The sequence below is a fragment of the Lichenostomus cassidix genome, chromosome 28 (assembly GCF_008360975.1).
Source record: "Lichenostomus cassidix isolate B80296 chromosome 28, HeHo_3.0, whole genome shotgun sequence".
NCBI classification, from domain to species: Eukaryota; Metazoa; Chordata; class Aves; order Passeriformes; family Meliphagidae; genus Lichenostomus; species Lichenostomus cassidix.
Window position 1 is genome coordinate 2,103,582 of NC_139508.1, and position 13,309 is coordinate 2,116,890.

A 13,309-nucleotide genomic window follows, 5' to 3' on the forward strand; every position below is an offset into this window, starting at 1 on the left:
TGCCCGGTTCGCCCCCGCTGTTCCGGGAGGGTGTGGGGGTGTCGCGGCCTTTGCCGGGCTGTGACACTGAGGATCGCGACGTGTCCCCAAGGCCAGGCTGTCCCTCTGTCCCGCGGCCATCCCGGCCTGTCCCCTATGTCACTTTAAGGCCGCCTAAGTGGGGAGGTGGAGCTGGGCTGAGCCCCCCGAGCCCCCCGGGCCCACCGGGCCTTGCCGCAGGAACGGGAAGTACCGGGGCGGGAGCGGCGGGGAGGCCGCGGTGAGAGCGGGAACGGGATAGGGAACGGGAATGGGAACGGGATACGGGAGCGGGATACGGGAGCGGGATACGGGATCTGGGAACGGAGGACGGGACCGGGAACGGAGAACGGGGAGCAGAATCGGGATCGGGATACGGGATACGGGAACAGGAACGGGGATCAGAATCCGTGAACGGGAGCGGGGAGCGGGATAGGGAACGGGAGCTGGATCCGGGAACGGGATCCGGGAAGGGGATCCGGGATCGGGAACGGGATCGGGGACCGGGGATCAGAATCTGGGATCAGGAACGGGATATGGGAACGGGGAGCTGGATCCGGGATCGGGAACGGGAAGGGGGAGGAGGATCCGGTAACGGGGATCAGAATCCGGGATCGGGAACCGGGAACGGGATACGGGAACGGGGAGCAGGATCCGGGATCGAGAACGGGATCCGGGCCCGGGGAGCGGAGATAGCGGTGAGGGGCTGGGGAGCAGCGGGGCAGTGCCGGGCTGAGCCCGGAGGAGCTCCAGGAGAGGATTGGAGTGTGGGAAGTGCCGGGAATGGGGAGCGTGAGGGGACACCGGGAATGGGGATGGGGACAGAAGGGGACACCGGGAATAGGGGATGGGGACAGAAGGGTGACACCGGGAATGGGGTGGGGAGGGCAAAAGGGACACCAGGATTAGGGGTGGGGACAGAAGGGGACACCAGGAATAGGGATGGGGACAGAAGGGGGACACCAGGAATAGGGATGGGGACAGAAGGGTGACTACGGGAACAGGGATGGGGAGGGCAAGGGGACACCGGGAATGGGGATGGGGACAGAAGGGGACACCGGGAATAGGGAGGGACGGACATGGGGACACCAGGAACAGGGATGGGGACAGAAGGTGGACCATGGGAATAGGGATGGGGACAGAAGAGTGACATTGGGAATAGGGATGGGGAGGGCAAAGGGGCACCAGGAATAGGGATGAGGATGGCAAGGGGACACCAGGAATAGGGATTGGGACAGAAGGGGACACCAGGAATAGGGAGGAAAGGACAAGGGGACACCTGGAACAGGGATGGGGACAGAAGGAGATCCCAGAAATAGGGGTGAGGAGAACCCCAATCCCCCCTGCACTTTGGGGACACAAATCCTCAGGCTCTGTCCCCATGTCCCTGTTTGTCCCCTCTTCCCAACCCCTCCTCAGTTCCCTGGGAAGGTGAAGGAGCTCTCGGTGGTCCTGGAATTGGGTGAAAAAAGGGGGAAAACGGGAAAAAAGCAGCGGAGGAGCTGGCGGCCACCAGGGCCACGGGGGACAGCGGGGTCACCTCGGCGTGTCCCCAGCAGGATGTGGCACTGCAGGAATGTGGGGACGGTGAGTCTGGGGACAAACCGGGATGGGGGATCCTCCTGGGAATTGGGATTTCTGGGATCTGGGATGGAGGATCCTCCTGGAAATGGGGATTTCTGGGATCTGGAAATTGGGATTTCTGAGATGGAGGATTCTCCTGGAAATTGGGATTTCTGGGTGGATCCTTCTGGAGACTGGGATTTCTGGGATTTCTGGGATCTGGGTGGATCCTCCTCGGAATTGGGATTTCTGGGATTTCTGGGTGGATCTTTCTGGAAATTGGGATTTTTGGGATTTCTGGGATGGAGGATCCTCCTGGAAATTGGGATTTCTGGGATCTGGGTGGATCCTCCTGGAAATTGGGATTTCTGGGATGGGTGGATCCTTCTGGAAATTGGGATTTCTGGGATTTCTGGGATCTGGGTGGAATCATCCAGCCCAGGACAATCTGGGTTCCTCCTGGAAATTGGGATTTCTGGGTGGATCCTTCTGAAAATTGGGATTTCTGGGATCTGGGATGGAGGATCCTTCTGAAAATTGGGATTTCTAGGATCTGGGATGGGGGATCCTCCTGGGAATTGGGATTTCTGGGATGGAGGATTCTCCTGGGAATTGGGATTTCTGGGATCTGGGTGGATCCTTCTAGAAATAGGAATTTCTGGGATCTGGAAATTGGGATTTCTGGGATCTGGATGGCATCACCCAGCCCAGGACACCCCAAAAAGTCCCCAAACTGCCTGGATTGCAGGTGGAGCTGAAACCCCACGGAATTCCATGGATTCCCAGAGCTCCACGGAGCCTCCAGCCCTGGATGGTGAGTGTGGTGATTCCCTGGATCTCTCATCCCAAAAAAAAACTGGGAAAGAGGTTTAAACTGTTCCCAGAATGTCACAAATCCCATTCCAATCCCAAAATTTGGTGTTCACTCCTCCTGCCAGCAGGGAGAGGTTGCTGGAATTGGAGATGAAAACTCATTTTTTCCTGGATTTTTCCCCAATTAAATTGTGGATCACGGGTTGGGAATATTTTGGGATTTCTGGTAGGGATGGGAAATAGGGGGATTGACCTGGATTTGTGGCTGTGGTGCCAAATTTCTGCTGGAATTCTGATGGATTTGGTCCCTCCTGGGTTCTTCTCCATACTGGGTTTTAAAACCCAAAATTGATGGGGAATAAACTGGAAATAAATAGAGAATGAACCCAAATTGATAGAGAATAAACTCAAAATAAATAGAGAATAAACCCAAAATTGATGGAGAATAAACTCAAAATAAATAGGGAACAAACCCCAAATTAATAGAAAATGAATCCAAAATTCATAGAGAATAAACCTGAAATAAATAGAGAATAAACCCAAAATGAATAGAGAATAAACCTTGAAATTAATAGAGAATAACATCAAAATGAATAGAGAATTTGTTCATAGAGAACAAATAAATAACCGAAAATTAATAAAGAATAAATGCACAGAGAATAAACCCTGAAATGAATAGAGAATTAACCCAAAATTAATAGAAAAAACCCCCAAAATTAATGGAGAACAAATAGAAAATAAACTCTGAAATGAATAGAGAATGAACCCAAAATTATTAGAGAATAACTTTGAAATTGAGAATGAATAACTGGAGAAAAAACCCAAAATTAATAGGGAATTAACTAATAAAAAATAAACCTGAAATTACTAGAGAATTACTAGAAAATAAATAAATAACTAGAGAATAAACCCGGAATTAGCAGAGAATAAGTCCTGAAATCAATGAGAATAAATCCAAAATTAATAGAAAAAAACCCCCAAAATTAATGGGGAATTAATCAATAGAAAATACACCTGAAATTACTAGAGAATTACTAGAGAATAAATAACTAGAGATTAAATAACTAGAGAATAAACAACTAGAGAACAAACCCAAAATTAACAGAGAATAACTCCTGAAATCAATGAGAATAAATCCAAAATCGACGGAGAATAAAGAACCAAATTAATACCAAACCCCAAATAAACCCCAAATAAACCCCAAATAAAAACCCAAATCCATCCCAACCCCCAAATTAACCCAGATCCATCTCCAATTAACAGAAAATAACTAATTATCCTTTCTCCAGGTTTCCCCCTGAAGCATTCCAACACGCTGACCAACCGACAGCGCGGCAATGAGGTCTCAGCTCTGCCAGCCACGCTGGACAGTGAGTGCCACCAGTGTCCCCAGGGGCTGTGGGGACACAGGACACTTCTGGGGACAACTGCCACCCTCCCTAGATTGGCAGATGGTGGGGGAGATGAAATAGGAAAGCCTTAGAAATATGATTGCCTGGCAAAAGATGCTGAGAATATGGGAAATGTAAGGGAAATTGGGATGAAGAGAAGCTGAGAATATGGAAAATATAAGGGAAATTGGGATGAAGAGAAGCTGAGAATATGGGAAATGTAAGGGAAATTAAAGACAAGCTGAGAATATGGAAAATGTAAGGGAAATTGAGATTAAGACAAGCTGAGAATATGGGAAATATAAGGGAAATTGAGATGGAAACAAGCTGAGAATATGGAAAATATAAGGGAAATTGGGATGAAGAGAAGCTGAGAATATGGAAAGTATAAGGGAAGTTGAGGTGAAGAGAAGCTGAGAATATGGGAAATGTAAGGGAAATTAAAGACAAGCTGAGAATATGGAAAATGTGAGAGAAATTGGGATGAAGAGAAGCTGAGAATATGGGAAATATAAGGGAAATTGAGATGAAGACAAGCTCTGAGTTACTGAACAACTAGAAAACAATGAAGGTGATCCCCTCTGGATGGAACAATCCCCTCTGGATGGAACAATCCCCTCTGGATGGAACAATCCCCTCTGGATGGAACAATCCCCTCTGGATGGAACAATCCCCTCTGGATGGAACAATCCCCTCTGGATGGAACAATCCCCTCTGCCTGCAGACAGCTCCAAGGGTCACAGCAGACTCTGCCTGATGGCAGAGAGTCCAAAAAGCAGTTTTTAGGGTTTAAAATATAACTCTGTATGATAATGGGATGATTCTTGTAGGTTGTGTGTAAATGCTGTAGGGTTTGGAGCTTGTTCTGGATTGGTTAATGAGAATTAGAATATTCAAAATATAACTCTGTATGGTAATGAGATGATTCTTGTAGGTTGTGTGTAAATATTGTAGAGTTTGGAGCTTGTTCTAGATTGGTTAATGAGAATTAGAATATTAAACACAGAGGATGATTTATTGTATTGTAAACAGCAAAAAGATATTTCTTTTTCTCTCTCTCTCTCTAGTTTCTCTGCCCTGCTCTGACCTGACTCTGGCACCCCTGGCAGGTTTCCTGCACCCACCCATGGGGTTTATTTATTTAATCCACAATAAACCCCAATAAATTTATTGTGAAATAAATAATCCCATGCTCTAAGATCTGATTTCAGAGATCTCTTGTCTCCATCCATCCTCATCACCAAACCCCACAGAATTCAATCCCACAGCTACTCTGGCAGCCCTGGCAGGTTTCTCACACCCACCCATGGGGTTTGTTTATTTATTTCACCATAACCTCATGATCTAAACCTGATTTCAGAGATCTCTCATCTCTGTCCTGACCGTCCCAAACCCACAACCAGCCCCTCCAATCTTACAGATTCAAATCTTACGGGCAGGGAATCTTTTTTCCTGATTTTTTCTCCCTCTGTTCTCAGCGCTGTCCATCCATCAGCTCGCTGCTCAAGGGGAGCTCGTCCAGCTGAAGGAGCACCTGAGGAAAGGTTGGTGGCTCTTTGTTGTCCCTGACAGGACCTGCCAGGTCCTGTCTGGTGGTTTGACAGACTCAGCGTGGTTTGTACTTAGAAGTAAAATCGGTGAAGTGGGAAAAATCCTCAAAAATGAGTCGTTAAACTGCTAAAATTGGAAAAATTCTCAAAAAACATTCGTTAAACCACTACAGTTGGGAAAATTCTCACAAATCGTTCATTAAACCATTACAATTGGCTTTTTTGTCCCTGACAGGACCTGCCAGGTCCTGTCTGGTGGTTTGACAGACTCAGCTTGGTTTGTACTTAGAAGTAAAATGGGTGAAGTGGGAAAAATCCTCAAAAATCGGTTGTTAAACTGCTAAAATTGGGAAAATCGTCACAAATCAGTCATTAAAGCATTAAAACTGTTAAATTGTTTTCCGTTAAAATTGGGAAAATTCTTAAAGATCATTCATTGAACTGCTAAAACTGGAAGAATCCTCAAAAATTATTCATCATACCATTAAAATTGGAGAAATCCTCAAAAGTCATTCATTAAATCACTACAATTGGACAAATCCTCCAAAATCATTCATTATACCATTAAAACTGGAGAAATCCTCCAAAATCATTTGTTATACCATTAAACTTGGGAAAGTCTTCACAAGTCATTTGTTAAACCATTAAAACTGGGAAAAAATCCTCCAAAACCATTCATTAAACCACTAAAATTGGAAAAAAATCCTCCAAAACCATTCATTAGACCACTAAAATTGGAAAAAATCCTCCAAAACCATTCGTTAAACCACTAAAATTGGAAAAAATCCTCACAAGCCATTAATTCCACCCATCCACCCGTTGGTTTTGCAGCCCTTACTGGTTTCACTGGTTTCACTGGGAGGCTCACCCTGGCTGTTTTCACCTCCCCCAGGTGAGAATTTGGTGAACAAACCTGACGAGAGAGGCTTCACCCCCCTGATCTGGGCTGCGGCTTTCGGGGAGATCGAGACCGTGCGGCACCTCCTGGAGTGGGTGAGGCTGGGGGACCCTCCTCTGTCACCTCCCTGTCCCCAGTCCCTGCTGTGTCACCTCCCTGTCCCAAATTCTTGTGTCCCCAACCCCTCCTCTGTCACCTCCCTGTCCCCAGTCCCTGCTGTGTCACCTCCCTGTCCCCAGTTCTTGTGTCCCCAACCCCTGCTGTGTCACCGCCCTGTCCCCAATCCCTGCTGTGTCACCTCCCTGTCCCCAATCCCTGCTGTGTCACCTCTCCATCCCCAATCCCTCCTCTGTCACCTCCCTGTCCCCAATCCATGCTGTATTACCTCCCTGTCCCCAATCCCTGCTGTGTCACCTCCATCCCCAATCCCTCCTCTGTCACCTCTGCATTCCCAATCCCTGCTGTGTCCTTTCCCTGTCTCCAGTTCTTGTGTCCCCAACCCTTTCTGTGTCACCTCTGTATTCCCAGTCCCTGCTGTGTCACCTCCCTGTCCCCAATCCCTGCTGTGTCACCTCCATCCCCAATCCCTCCTCTGTCACCTCCCTGTCCCCAATCCATGCTGTATTACCTCCCTGTCCCCAGTCCCTGCTGTGTCACCTCCATCCCCAATCCCTGCTGTGTCACCTCCCTGTCCCCAATCCCTGCTGTGTCACCTCCCTGTCCCCAATCCCTGCTGTGTCACCTCCCTGTCCCCAATCCCTGCTGTATTACCTCCATCCCCAATCCCTCCTCTGTCACCTCCATCCCCAATCCCTGCTGTGTCACCTCCATCTCCAGTCCCTGCTGTGTCACCTCCCTGTCCCCAATCCCTGCTGTGTCACCTCCCTGTCCCCGCTGTCCCCAGGGCGCAGATCCCCATGCGCTGGCCAAGGAGCGGGAGAGCGCGCTGGCCCTGGCCAGCATGGGTGGCTACACGGACATTGTCACCCTGCTGCTGGACAGGGACGTGGACATCAACACCTATGACTGGGTGAGTGCCACCGGCATGGCTGGGGACACCAGGGACAGTGGGGACACAGGGGACAGTGGGGACACTGGGGGCAGTAGAGACAGTGGGGACACACCTGGAATGGGATCCCAGTGAGTCCCAGACTGGAGCTGGGAGAGGGTGGAGTTGGGATCCCAGTGAGATCCAACCCAGAACTGGGAAAGGTGGAATGAGGATCCCAGTAAGATCCAAACTGGAGCTGGGAAAAGGTGGAAGGACATCCCAGTGGATCCCAACCCAGAACTTGGAGAGGGTGGAAAGGGATCCCAGTGATTTTCAGACTGGATCTGGAGAGGATGGAAATAGATCCCAGTGAGTTCCAGACTGCAGTTGGAGAGGATGGAATTTGGATCCTAGTGAGATCCAGACTGGAGCTGGGAGAGGATGGAAAGGGAATCCCAGTGAGTCCCAGACTGGAGCTGGGAGAGGGTGGAGTTGGGATCCCAGAGAGATCCAAATTGGAGCTGGGAAGGGCTGGAAGAGGATCCCAGTTGGTCCTAGTCCTGGAACTGGGAAATGGCAGAAGGGGAATTCTAACCCAGAACTGGGAGAGGGTGGAAGGAGATCCCAGTGAGATCCAGAGTGGATGTGGGAGAGAGTGTAGTGGGGATCCCAGTGAAATCCACACTGATCTGGACAGGGTGGAAGGAGATCCCAGTGAGATCCAACCTGGATCTGGAGAGGGTGAAATTGGGATTCCAATGAGATCCAACCCAGAACTGGGAAAGGTGGAATGAGGATCCCAGTAAGATCCAAACTGGAGCTGAGAGAGGGTGGAAGGACATCCCAGTGGATCCCAACCCAGAACCCTGGGAAAGGGTGGAATTGGGATCCCAGTAACATCCAGACTGGATCTGGAGAGGATGGAAATAGATCCCAGTGAGTTCCAGACTGCAGTTAGAGAGGATGGAATTTGGATCCTAGTGAGATCCAGACTGGAGCTGGGAAGGGCTGGAAAGGGATCCCAGTGGGTCCCAGCTTGGATCTGGGAAATGGCAGAAGGGAGATCCCAACCCAGAACTGGGAGAGGGCAGAAGGAAGTCCCAGTGGATCCCAGACTGGAGCTGGGAGAGGATGGAATTTGGATCCCAGTGAGATCCAACCTGGAGCTGGGGAGAGGGTGGAAGGACATCCCAGTGGATCCCAACCCAGAACCCTTGGAGAGGGTGGAATTGGGATCCCAGTGACATCCAGACTGGATCTGGAGAGGGTGGACAGGGATCCCAGCAGGTCAGGAACCTCCTACAGGACACCAGGGAGAAGCAGGATCTGTAGGATCTCAGGAACAACTTCTCCCTCCTTCCCCACCCCACAGAACGGAGGAACCCCCCTGCTCTACGCTGTGCGCGGCAACCATGTCAAGTGCGTGGAGACCCTCCTGGGTAAGGCAAAATCATGGAATTTCTGCTTCCCTGCCTCTGGAATGAAGCCTGACCCACCTGGGGTGGCTTTTGGGGTCCTGTGTCCCCATTCCAGCCCCGTTTTGCTGTCCCCAGCTCGCGGCGCTGACCTGACAGAGGAGGCAGATTCAGGATATACCCCCATGGACCTGGCGGTGGCCTTGGGACATAAGAAAGGTGATTGTCCCCTCCCTGGGGAGATTCCTGGCAATTCCCTGCTCAGGAGTTTTCTGTGATCTTCTAGCAAAGAGTTCAGTCTGGAGAAATTCCAGGTTTTGTTTCCTGACTGGAGCTGGGATAACGCTGGGGCTGGGGAGGTGGGGAGAGGCCTGTGGAGAACAGGGGGTTTCTCTCCAAAAATAGGGATTTTTCCCTCAGAAAATGGGGTTTTTCCTCAGAAAATGGGGGGATTTGCCCTCAGAAAACAGGGGGTTGTCAGAAAGCAGGGATTTTTCCCTCAGGAAATGCGGATTTTCTCCTCAGAAAACTGAGGGTTTTCCCTCAGAAAATAGGGATTTTTTCCCCTCAGAAAATGGGGGGTTTTCCCTCAGAAAACAGTGGGTTTCTCCTCAGAAAGAAGGGATTTTTCCCTCAGAAAATGGGGTTTTCCCTCAGAAAATAGAGATTTTCCCTCAGGAAAGAGGGGTTTTCCCTCAGAAAACGGGTATTTTCCCTGAGAAATACATTTTTTTTTCCCTCAGAAAACAGTGGGTTTTACCTCAGAAAGCAAGGATTTTTTTCCCTCAGAAAACCAGGATTTTTTCCCTGAGAAAAACAGGATTTTTCCCTCAGAAAAACAGGATTTTTCCCTCAGAAAAGAGGGCGTTTTCCCTCAGAAAATGAGGATTTTCTCCTCAGAAAACAGGGATTTTTTTCTCTCAGAAAACAAGGGTTTTTTCCCTCAGAAAATGGAGATTTTTTTCCCTCGGAAAACAGGGATTTTTCCCTCAGAAAACAAGAGGAAAACACTAACCAGGTCACTCCCACAGCATCTTCCCCAATTCCACTCCCCTCCCTACCTCAGTCCAACAGGTCATTGAGAATCACATCCTGAAGCTGTTCCAGAAAAAGAGGAAGAAGGAATGAGACAGCTCCAGCTTTTCCTGGAATCACCACAACCTCATCCCAGCCAGAAAACGATACTCCAGGCAAGGAGGAATCCAGAAATTTCTGCCCTCCATGGATCTTTCTAGGCCTTTCTAGGCCTCAGTGCCTCAGATCAGGGACAGAATTCCTCAGGGCAGCAACATTCCAGCCTGGTTTGGGTTCTGCTGCTCCGTGTTTTCCATTGGGAGTGAATTCTGATTGGAGTTAAACTCGGGAACAGCTTTGTCTGCTGCCTCAGCCCGTCCTGATCCCAGTTTTTGGGGAATGAGAATAAATGAGAAACTGGGCCGAAATCCCTCCTGGTCATCCTGTCTAAATCCCTTTGGAATTCCAGTCTAAATCCCTGGAATTCCTGTGTAAAATCCCTTTGGAATTCCTGTGTAAAATCCCTTTGGAATTCCTTTCTAAATCCCTGGAATTCCTGTGTGAAATCCCTTTGGAATTCCTGTCTAAATCCCTGGAATTCCTGTGTAAAATCCCTTTGGAATTTCGGTCTAAATCCCTGGAATTCCTGTGTAAAATACCTTTGGAATTCCTGTCCAAATCCCTGCAATTCCTGTGTGAAATCCCTTTGGAATTCCTGTCTAAATCCCTTTGGAAAGGGAAGCTCCCACAAAGCTACCACAGCCAGGGAAAAACCTGAATTTGTAGGGAAAAATCCTGTAGGATCCTGGCAGTTTGGAATGTGTTGCTCCCATCCCAAGTTGGGACACAAAAAAGGGTTCAGGGGTGGCCAAGAAGGAGGGGACACTTTTCCTGTGTTCTGCCAAATTCCAAACCCCCCAGGGCTCATTCCCAGGGATTCCACATGCCCAAGAAGCAGCTGGAAAAATCAGAAACATCATTTATTTATTTCCATTTATTTCTCTCCTTCCCATTCCACACCCACGTCCCACCACAGGCTCCCAAATCCTGCATGGAGATCCCTTTCCCTGTGTCCCTCTGCCACCCCAGGGTGTCCCCACAGTGTCCCCCAGTGTCCCCTCAGTGTCCTACAGCCGCTCCCCCAGCACCCCCAGGTGATAAACCACGATCCTCCCGAAGAAATCCGTGCTGCTCCCAAAGGTGATCCTCAGCTTATCCAGCACCGTCTCCTCCACCTGGAATCTGTGCATTCCAGTGAAGGAATAATGGGATTGGGATGCCAGAGCCACCCCGAGGAGCAGCTCAGACAATGGAAAAATTCCCAAAAAATCCCCCAAATCCACCCCCCGTCATCCTGGGAAAGGATATTTGCATGGCATGGCTGTCCTGGGGGTACAGCTCGGATATTTTCACCAGTTCCTCACCCGTTCTGCAGCCTGGGGAGGGCAAGGGGAGAGGCTCAGGTGCTGCAGGAGCCTCCAGGTGTTGTCCCAAAATTTTCCCTGGTTCCCAGCAGCACCCAGAGGCTCCTTATTCCCCCACAGAGCTGCTCCAGGTGTTATCCAAAATATTTCCTGGTTCCCAACAGCACCCAGTGACTCCCAGCTCCTCTTTATTCACCCACAAAGCTGCTCCAGGTGTTGTCCCAAAATTTTCTATGGTTCCCAACAGCACCCAGTGACTCCCAGTTACTCTTTATTCACCCACAGAGCTTCTCCAGATGTTGTCCCAAAATTTTTTGTGGCTCCCAGCAGCAGACAGAGGCTCCCAGCTCCTTCTTATTCACCCACAGATCTGTTCCAGGTGTTGTCCCAAAATTTTCCCTGGTTCCCATTAGCACCCAGAGCCTCCCAGCTCCTTACTCCCCACAGAGCTGCTCCAGGTGTTGTCCCAAAATTTTCCCTGGTTCCCAACAGCACCCAGAGGCTCCAAGCAGCTCCTTATTCACTCACAGAGCTGCTCCAGGTGTTGTCCCAAAATTTTCCCTGGTTCCCAGCAGCACCCAGAGGCTCCCAGTTCCTCTTTATTCACCCGCAGAGCTGCTCCAGGTGTTGTCCCAAAATTTTCCCTGGTTCCCATCAGCACCCAGTGACTCCCAGCTGCTCTTTATTCCCCCACAGATCTGCTCCAGGTGCTCCTCAGTCCCTCCCAGGCTTTGGGAATTTCTGATCAATCCCTCCCAGCCTCCCTGTCCCACCTGCGGGGTGCAGCTGTGGGTAAACTGAGGCACGGAGCTCCCCAATCCCAACCACGCTCACCTTCCAGCGTGCACAGCCGGCTGGAAAATCCCCCCTGGAACTGGAGGTGGAGCTGCGAGACCTTGACGGGGCGAGGGAAATCCAGGGTGACCCACTGGGATGTGCCCTGGGAGGGGACAGGAGTGACACCGGGGGGAAAAGGGGGGGGTCTCAGCTGTGACAGTGTCCCCTGTCCCTGTCGCTGTCCCCACACCTGATCGGAATTCCAACAGGTCTCCTCGCTGCCATCAAAGAGGTGTTGCTTCCCGAATTGTTTCACATCCCGGTTCAGCACGGAGCTCACCCTGCGGGGGACACGGGCCATTGTCCCCGGGGGCCTGGCAGGGCCGGGGGACAGCAGGGGACAGCGGGGAACAGCCGGGACTCACCGCGTGGCCGTGGCGGCGCAGACCAGGGGCTCCAGGGGCATCGCTGCCTGCGGGGACAGCCGGGAGGGAATGGGGACAGCTGGACAGCACTGGGGACACCCGAAACGGTGTTGGGGACACGGGAAACGGAACTGGGGACACCCGGGCGGAATGGGGACACCTGGACAGCATTGGGGACACCCGAAACAGTGTTGGGGACACCAGGGCAGGAGTGGAGACCCTTGGATTTTACTGGGGACAGCCGAGCATCACTGGGGACACCTGGACAGCACTGGGGACACCCAAAACAGTGTTGGAGACACACCCAAAACGGAACTGGGGACAGCCTAGGAGCACTGGGGACACCTGGACAGCACTGGGGACACCCAAAGCAGTGCTGGGGACACACGCGACACAGAACTGGGGACATCCGGGCGGGAAGGGAGACACTCGGATGCTACTGGGGACAGCAGCGCAGCACTAGCGACACTCTGGCAGCATTGGGGACCCTCGGACAGCCCTGGGGACCCCCGGCAGCACCGGCTCGCCCCGAGGGCTGCTCCCCTGTCCCCTCCCTGTCCCCTCCCGGTCCCGCCAGCCGCCCCGCACTCACCGCCCGCCGCAGGAAGAGGCGGAGCCGCCGTCCCGTTCCCGGTGTCCGGTACCGCCCCCGGCGCCTCGGGGGCAGCGGGACGGCAGCTCCGTGTCCCCCCTGCGCCACTCGGGACCCCTCGGTGTCCCCCCAGCCCTGCCGTCCCCTCTTCCCCCGTGTTCGCCCCGCTGCAAGCGCCTCGCCCCGGTACCGACCCCGGTACCGACCCCACTCCCGGTCCCCGCCTGTCCTTGGGGTCGGGGGGATCTCCGCGCTCCTTTCCCGGTGCTGGGGGATCCCGGCGGGCCGGGCGGGGGGCTCGGGGGGCGCGGGGACCCTCCTGGGGCAGGTGGCACTGGGGGAGCTCGGCAGGGGACAGGCGAGAGGGAGAGGGCGGGAGGGCGGGCTGGGAGCAATGCCGGCATCCCTGAATGCCTGCAGATCCCTGAGTTCCTGCAG

General features: G+C 51.8%; 2 protein-coding genes across 5 annotated transcripts; one reads left to right on the forward strand and one right to left on the reverse strand.

Moving 5' to 3' along the window:
• Nucleotides 1–128: 128 nt before the first annotated feature.
• Nucleotides 129–10,081, forward strand: LOC146426142 (DNA-binding protein RFXANK-like). 3 transcript variants are annotated; one of them, XM_085040873.1, is made up of 10 exons: nucleotides 131–259; nucleotides 1,438–1,605; nucleotides 2,330–2,395; nucleotides 3,684–3,764; nucleotides 5,264–5,329; nucleotides 6,228–6,328; nucleotides 7,138–7,263; nucleotides 8,597–8,663; nucleotides 8,778–8,858; nucleotides 9,706–10,081. In XM_085040873.1, the coding sequence occupies exons 3-10, from the start codon at nucleotides 2,356–2,358 to the stop codon at nucleotides 9,765–9,767; spliced, it is 624 nt and encodes a 207-aa protein (XP_084896999.1). In that variant the 5' UTR covers nucleotides 131–259; nucleotides 1,438–1,605; nucleotides 2,330–2,355; the 3' UTR covers nucleotides 9,768–10,081. The 3 variants fall into 3 exon arrangements, with proteins under 3 accessions (XP_084897000.1, XP_084896999.1, XP_084896998.1); XM_085040872.1 differs by lacking the exon at nucleotides 131–259 and adding an exon at nucleotides 950–1,006 and having other exon boundaries at nucleotides 1,260–1,605; XM_085040874.1 differs by lacking the exon at nucleotides 1,438–1,605 and having other exon boundaries at nucleotides 129–259.
• Nucleotides 10,082–10,632: 551 nt separating this feature from the next.
• On the reverse strand, nucleotides 10,633–12,585 carry LOC146426143 (nuclear receptor 2C2-associated protein-like). Of its 2 annotated transcripts, none has more exons than XM_085040877.1 (5): nucleotides 12,280–12,585; nucleotides 12,105–12,195; nucleotides 11,912–11,972; nucleotides 11,021–11,089; nucleotides 10,633–10,896 (listed from the first exon to the last, which is right to left on the reverse strand). In XM_085040877.1, exons 1-5 carry the CDS (start codon nucleotides 12,318–12,320, stop codon nucleotides 10,781–10,783), a joined length of 378 nt encoding a protein of 125 aa, XP_084897003.1. In that variant the 5' UTR covers nucleotides 12,321–12,585; the 3' UTR covers nucleotides 10,633–10,780. The 2 variants fall into 2 exon arrangements, with proteins under 2 accessions (XP_084897003.1, XP_084897001.1); XM_085040875.1 differs by having other exon boundaries at nucleotides 11,912–12,017; nucleotides 12,280–12,572.
• Nucleotides 12,586–13,309: the final 724 nt, after the last annotated feature.

Coding starts and splice junctions, on each gene's coding strand:
- LOC146426143 (XM_085040875.1), bottom strand. CDS start 12,320: ATGCCCCTGGAGCCCCTGGTCTGCGCCGCCACGGCCACGCG. Junction 12,196..12,279: donor TGCGCCGCCACGGCCACGCG/GTGAGTCCCGGC, acceptor TGTCCCCCGCAG/GGTGAGCTCCGTGCTGAACC. Junction 12,018..12,104: donor CCTGTTGGAATTCCGATCAG/GTGTGGGGACAG, acceptor GTCCCCTCCCAG/GGCACATCCCAGTGGGTCAC.
- LOC146426142 (XM_085040874.1), top strand. CDS start 2,356: ATGGATTCCCAGAGCTCCACGGAGCCTCCAGCCCTGGATG. Junction 7,264..8,596: donor ACATCAACACCTATGACTGG/GTGAGTGCCACC, acceptor CCCACCCCACAG/AACGGAGGAACCCCCCTGCT. Junction 8,859..9,705: donor GGCCTTGGGACATAAGAAAG/GTGATTGTCCCC, acceptor TCCCTACCTCAG/TCCAACAGGTCATTGAGAAT.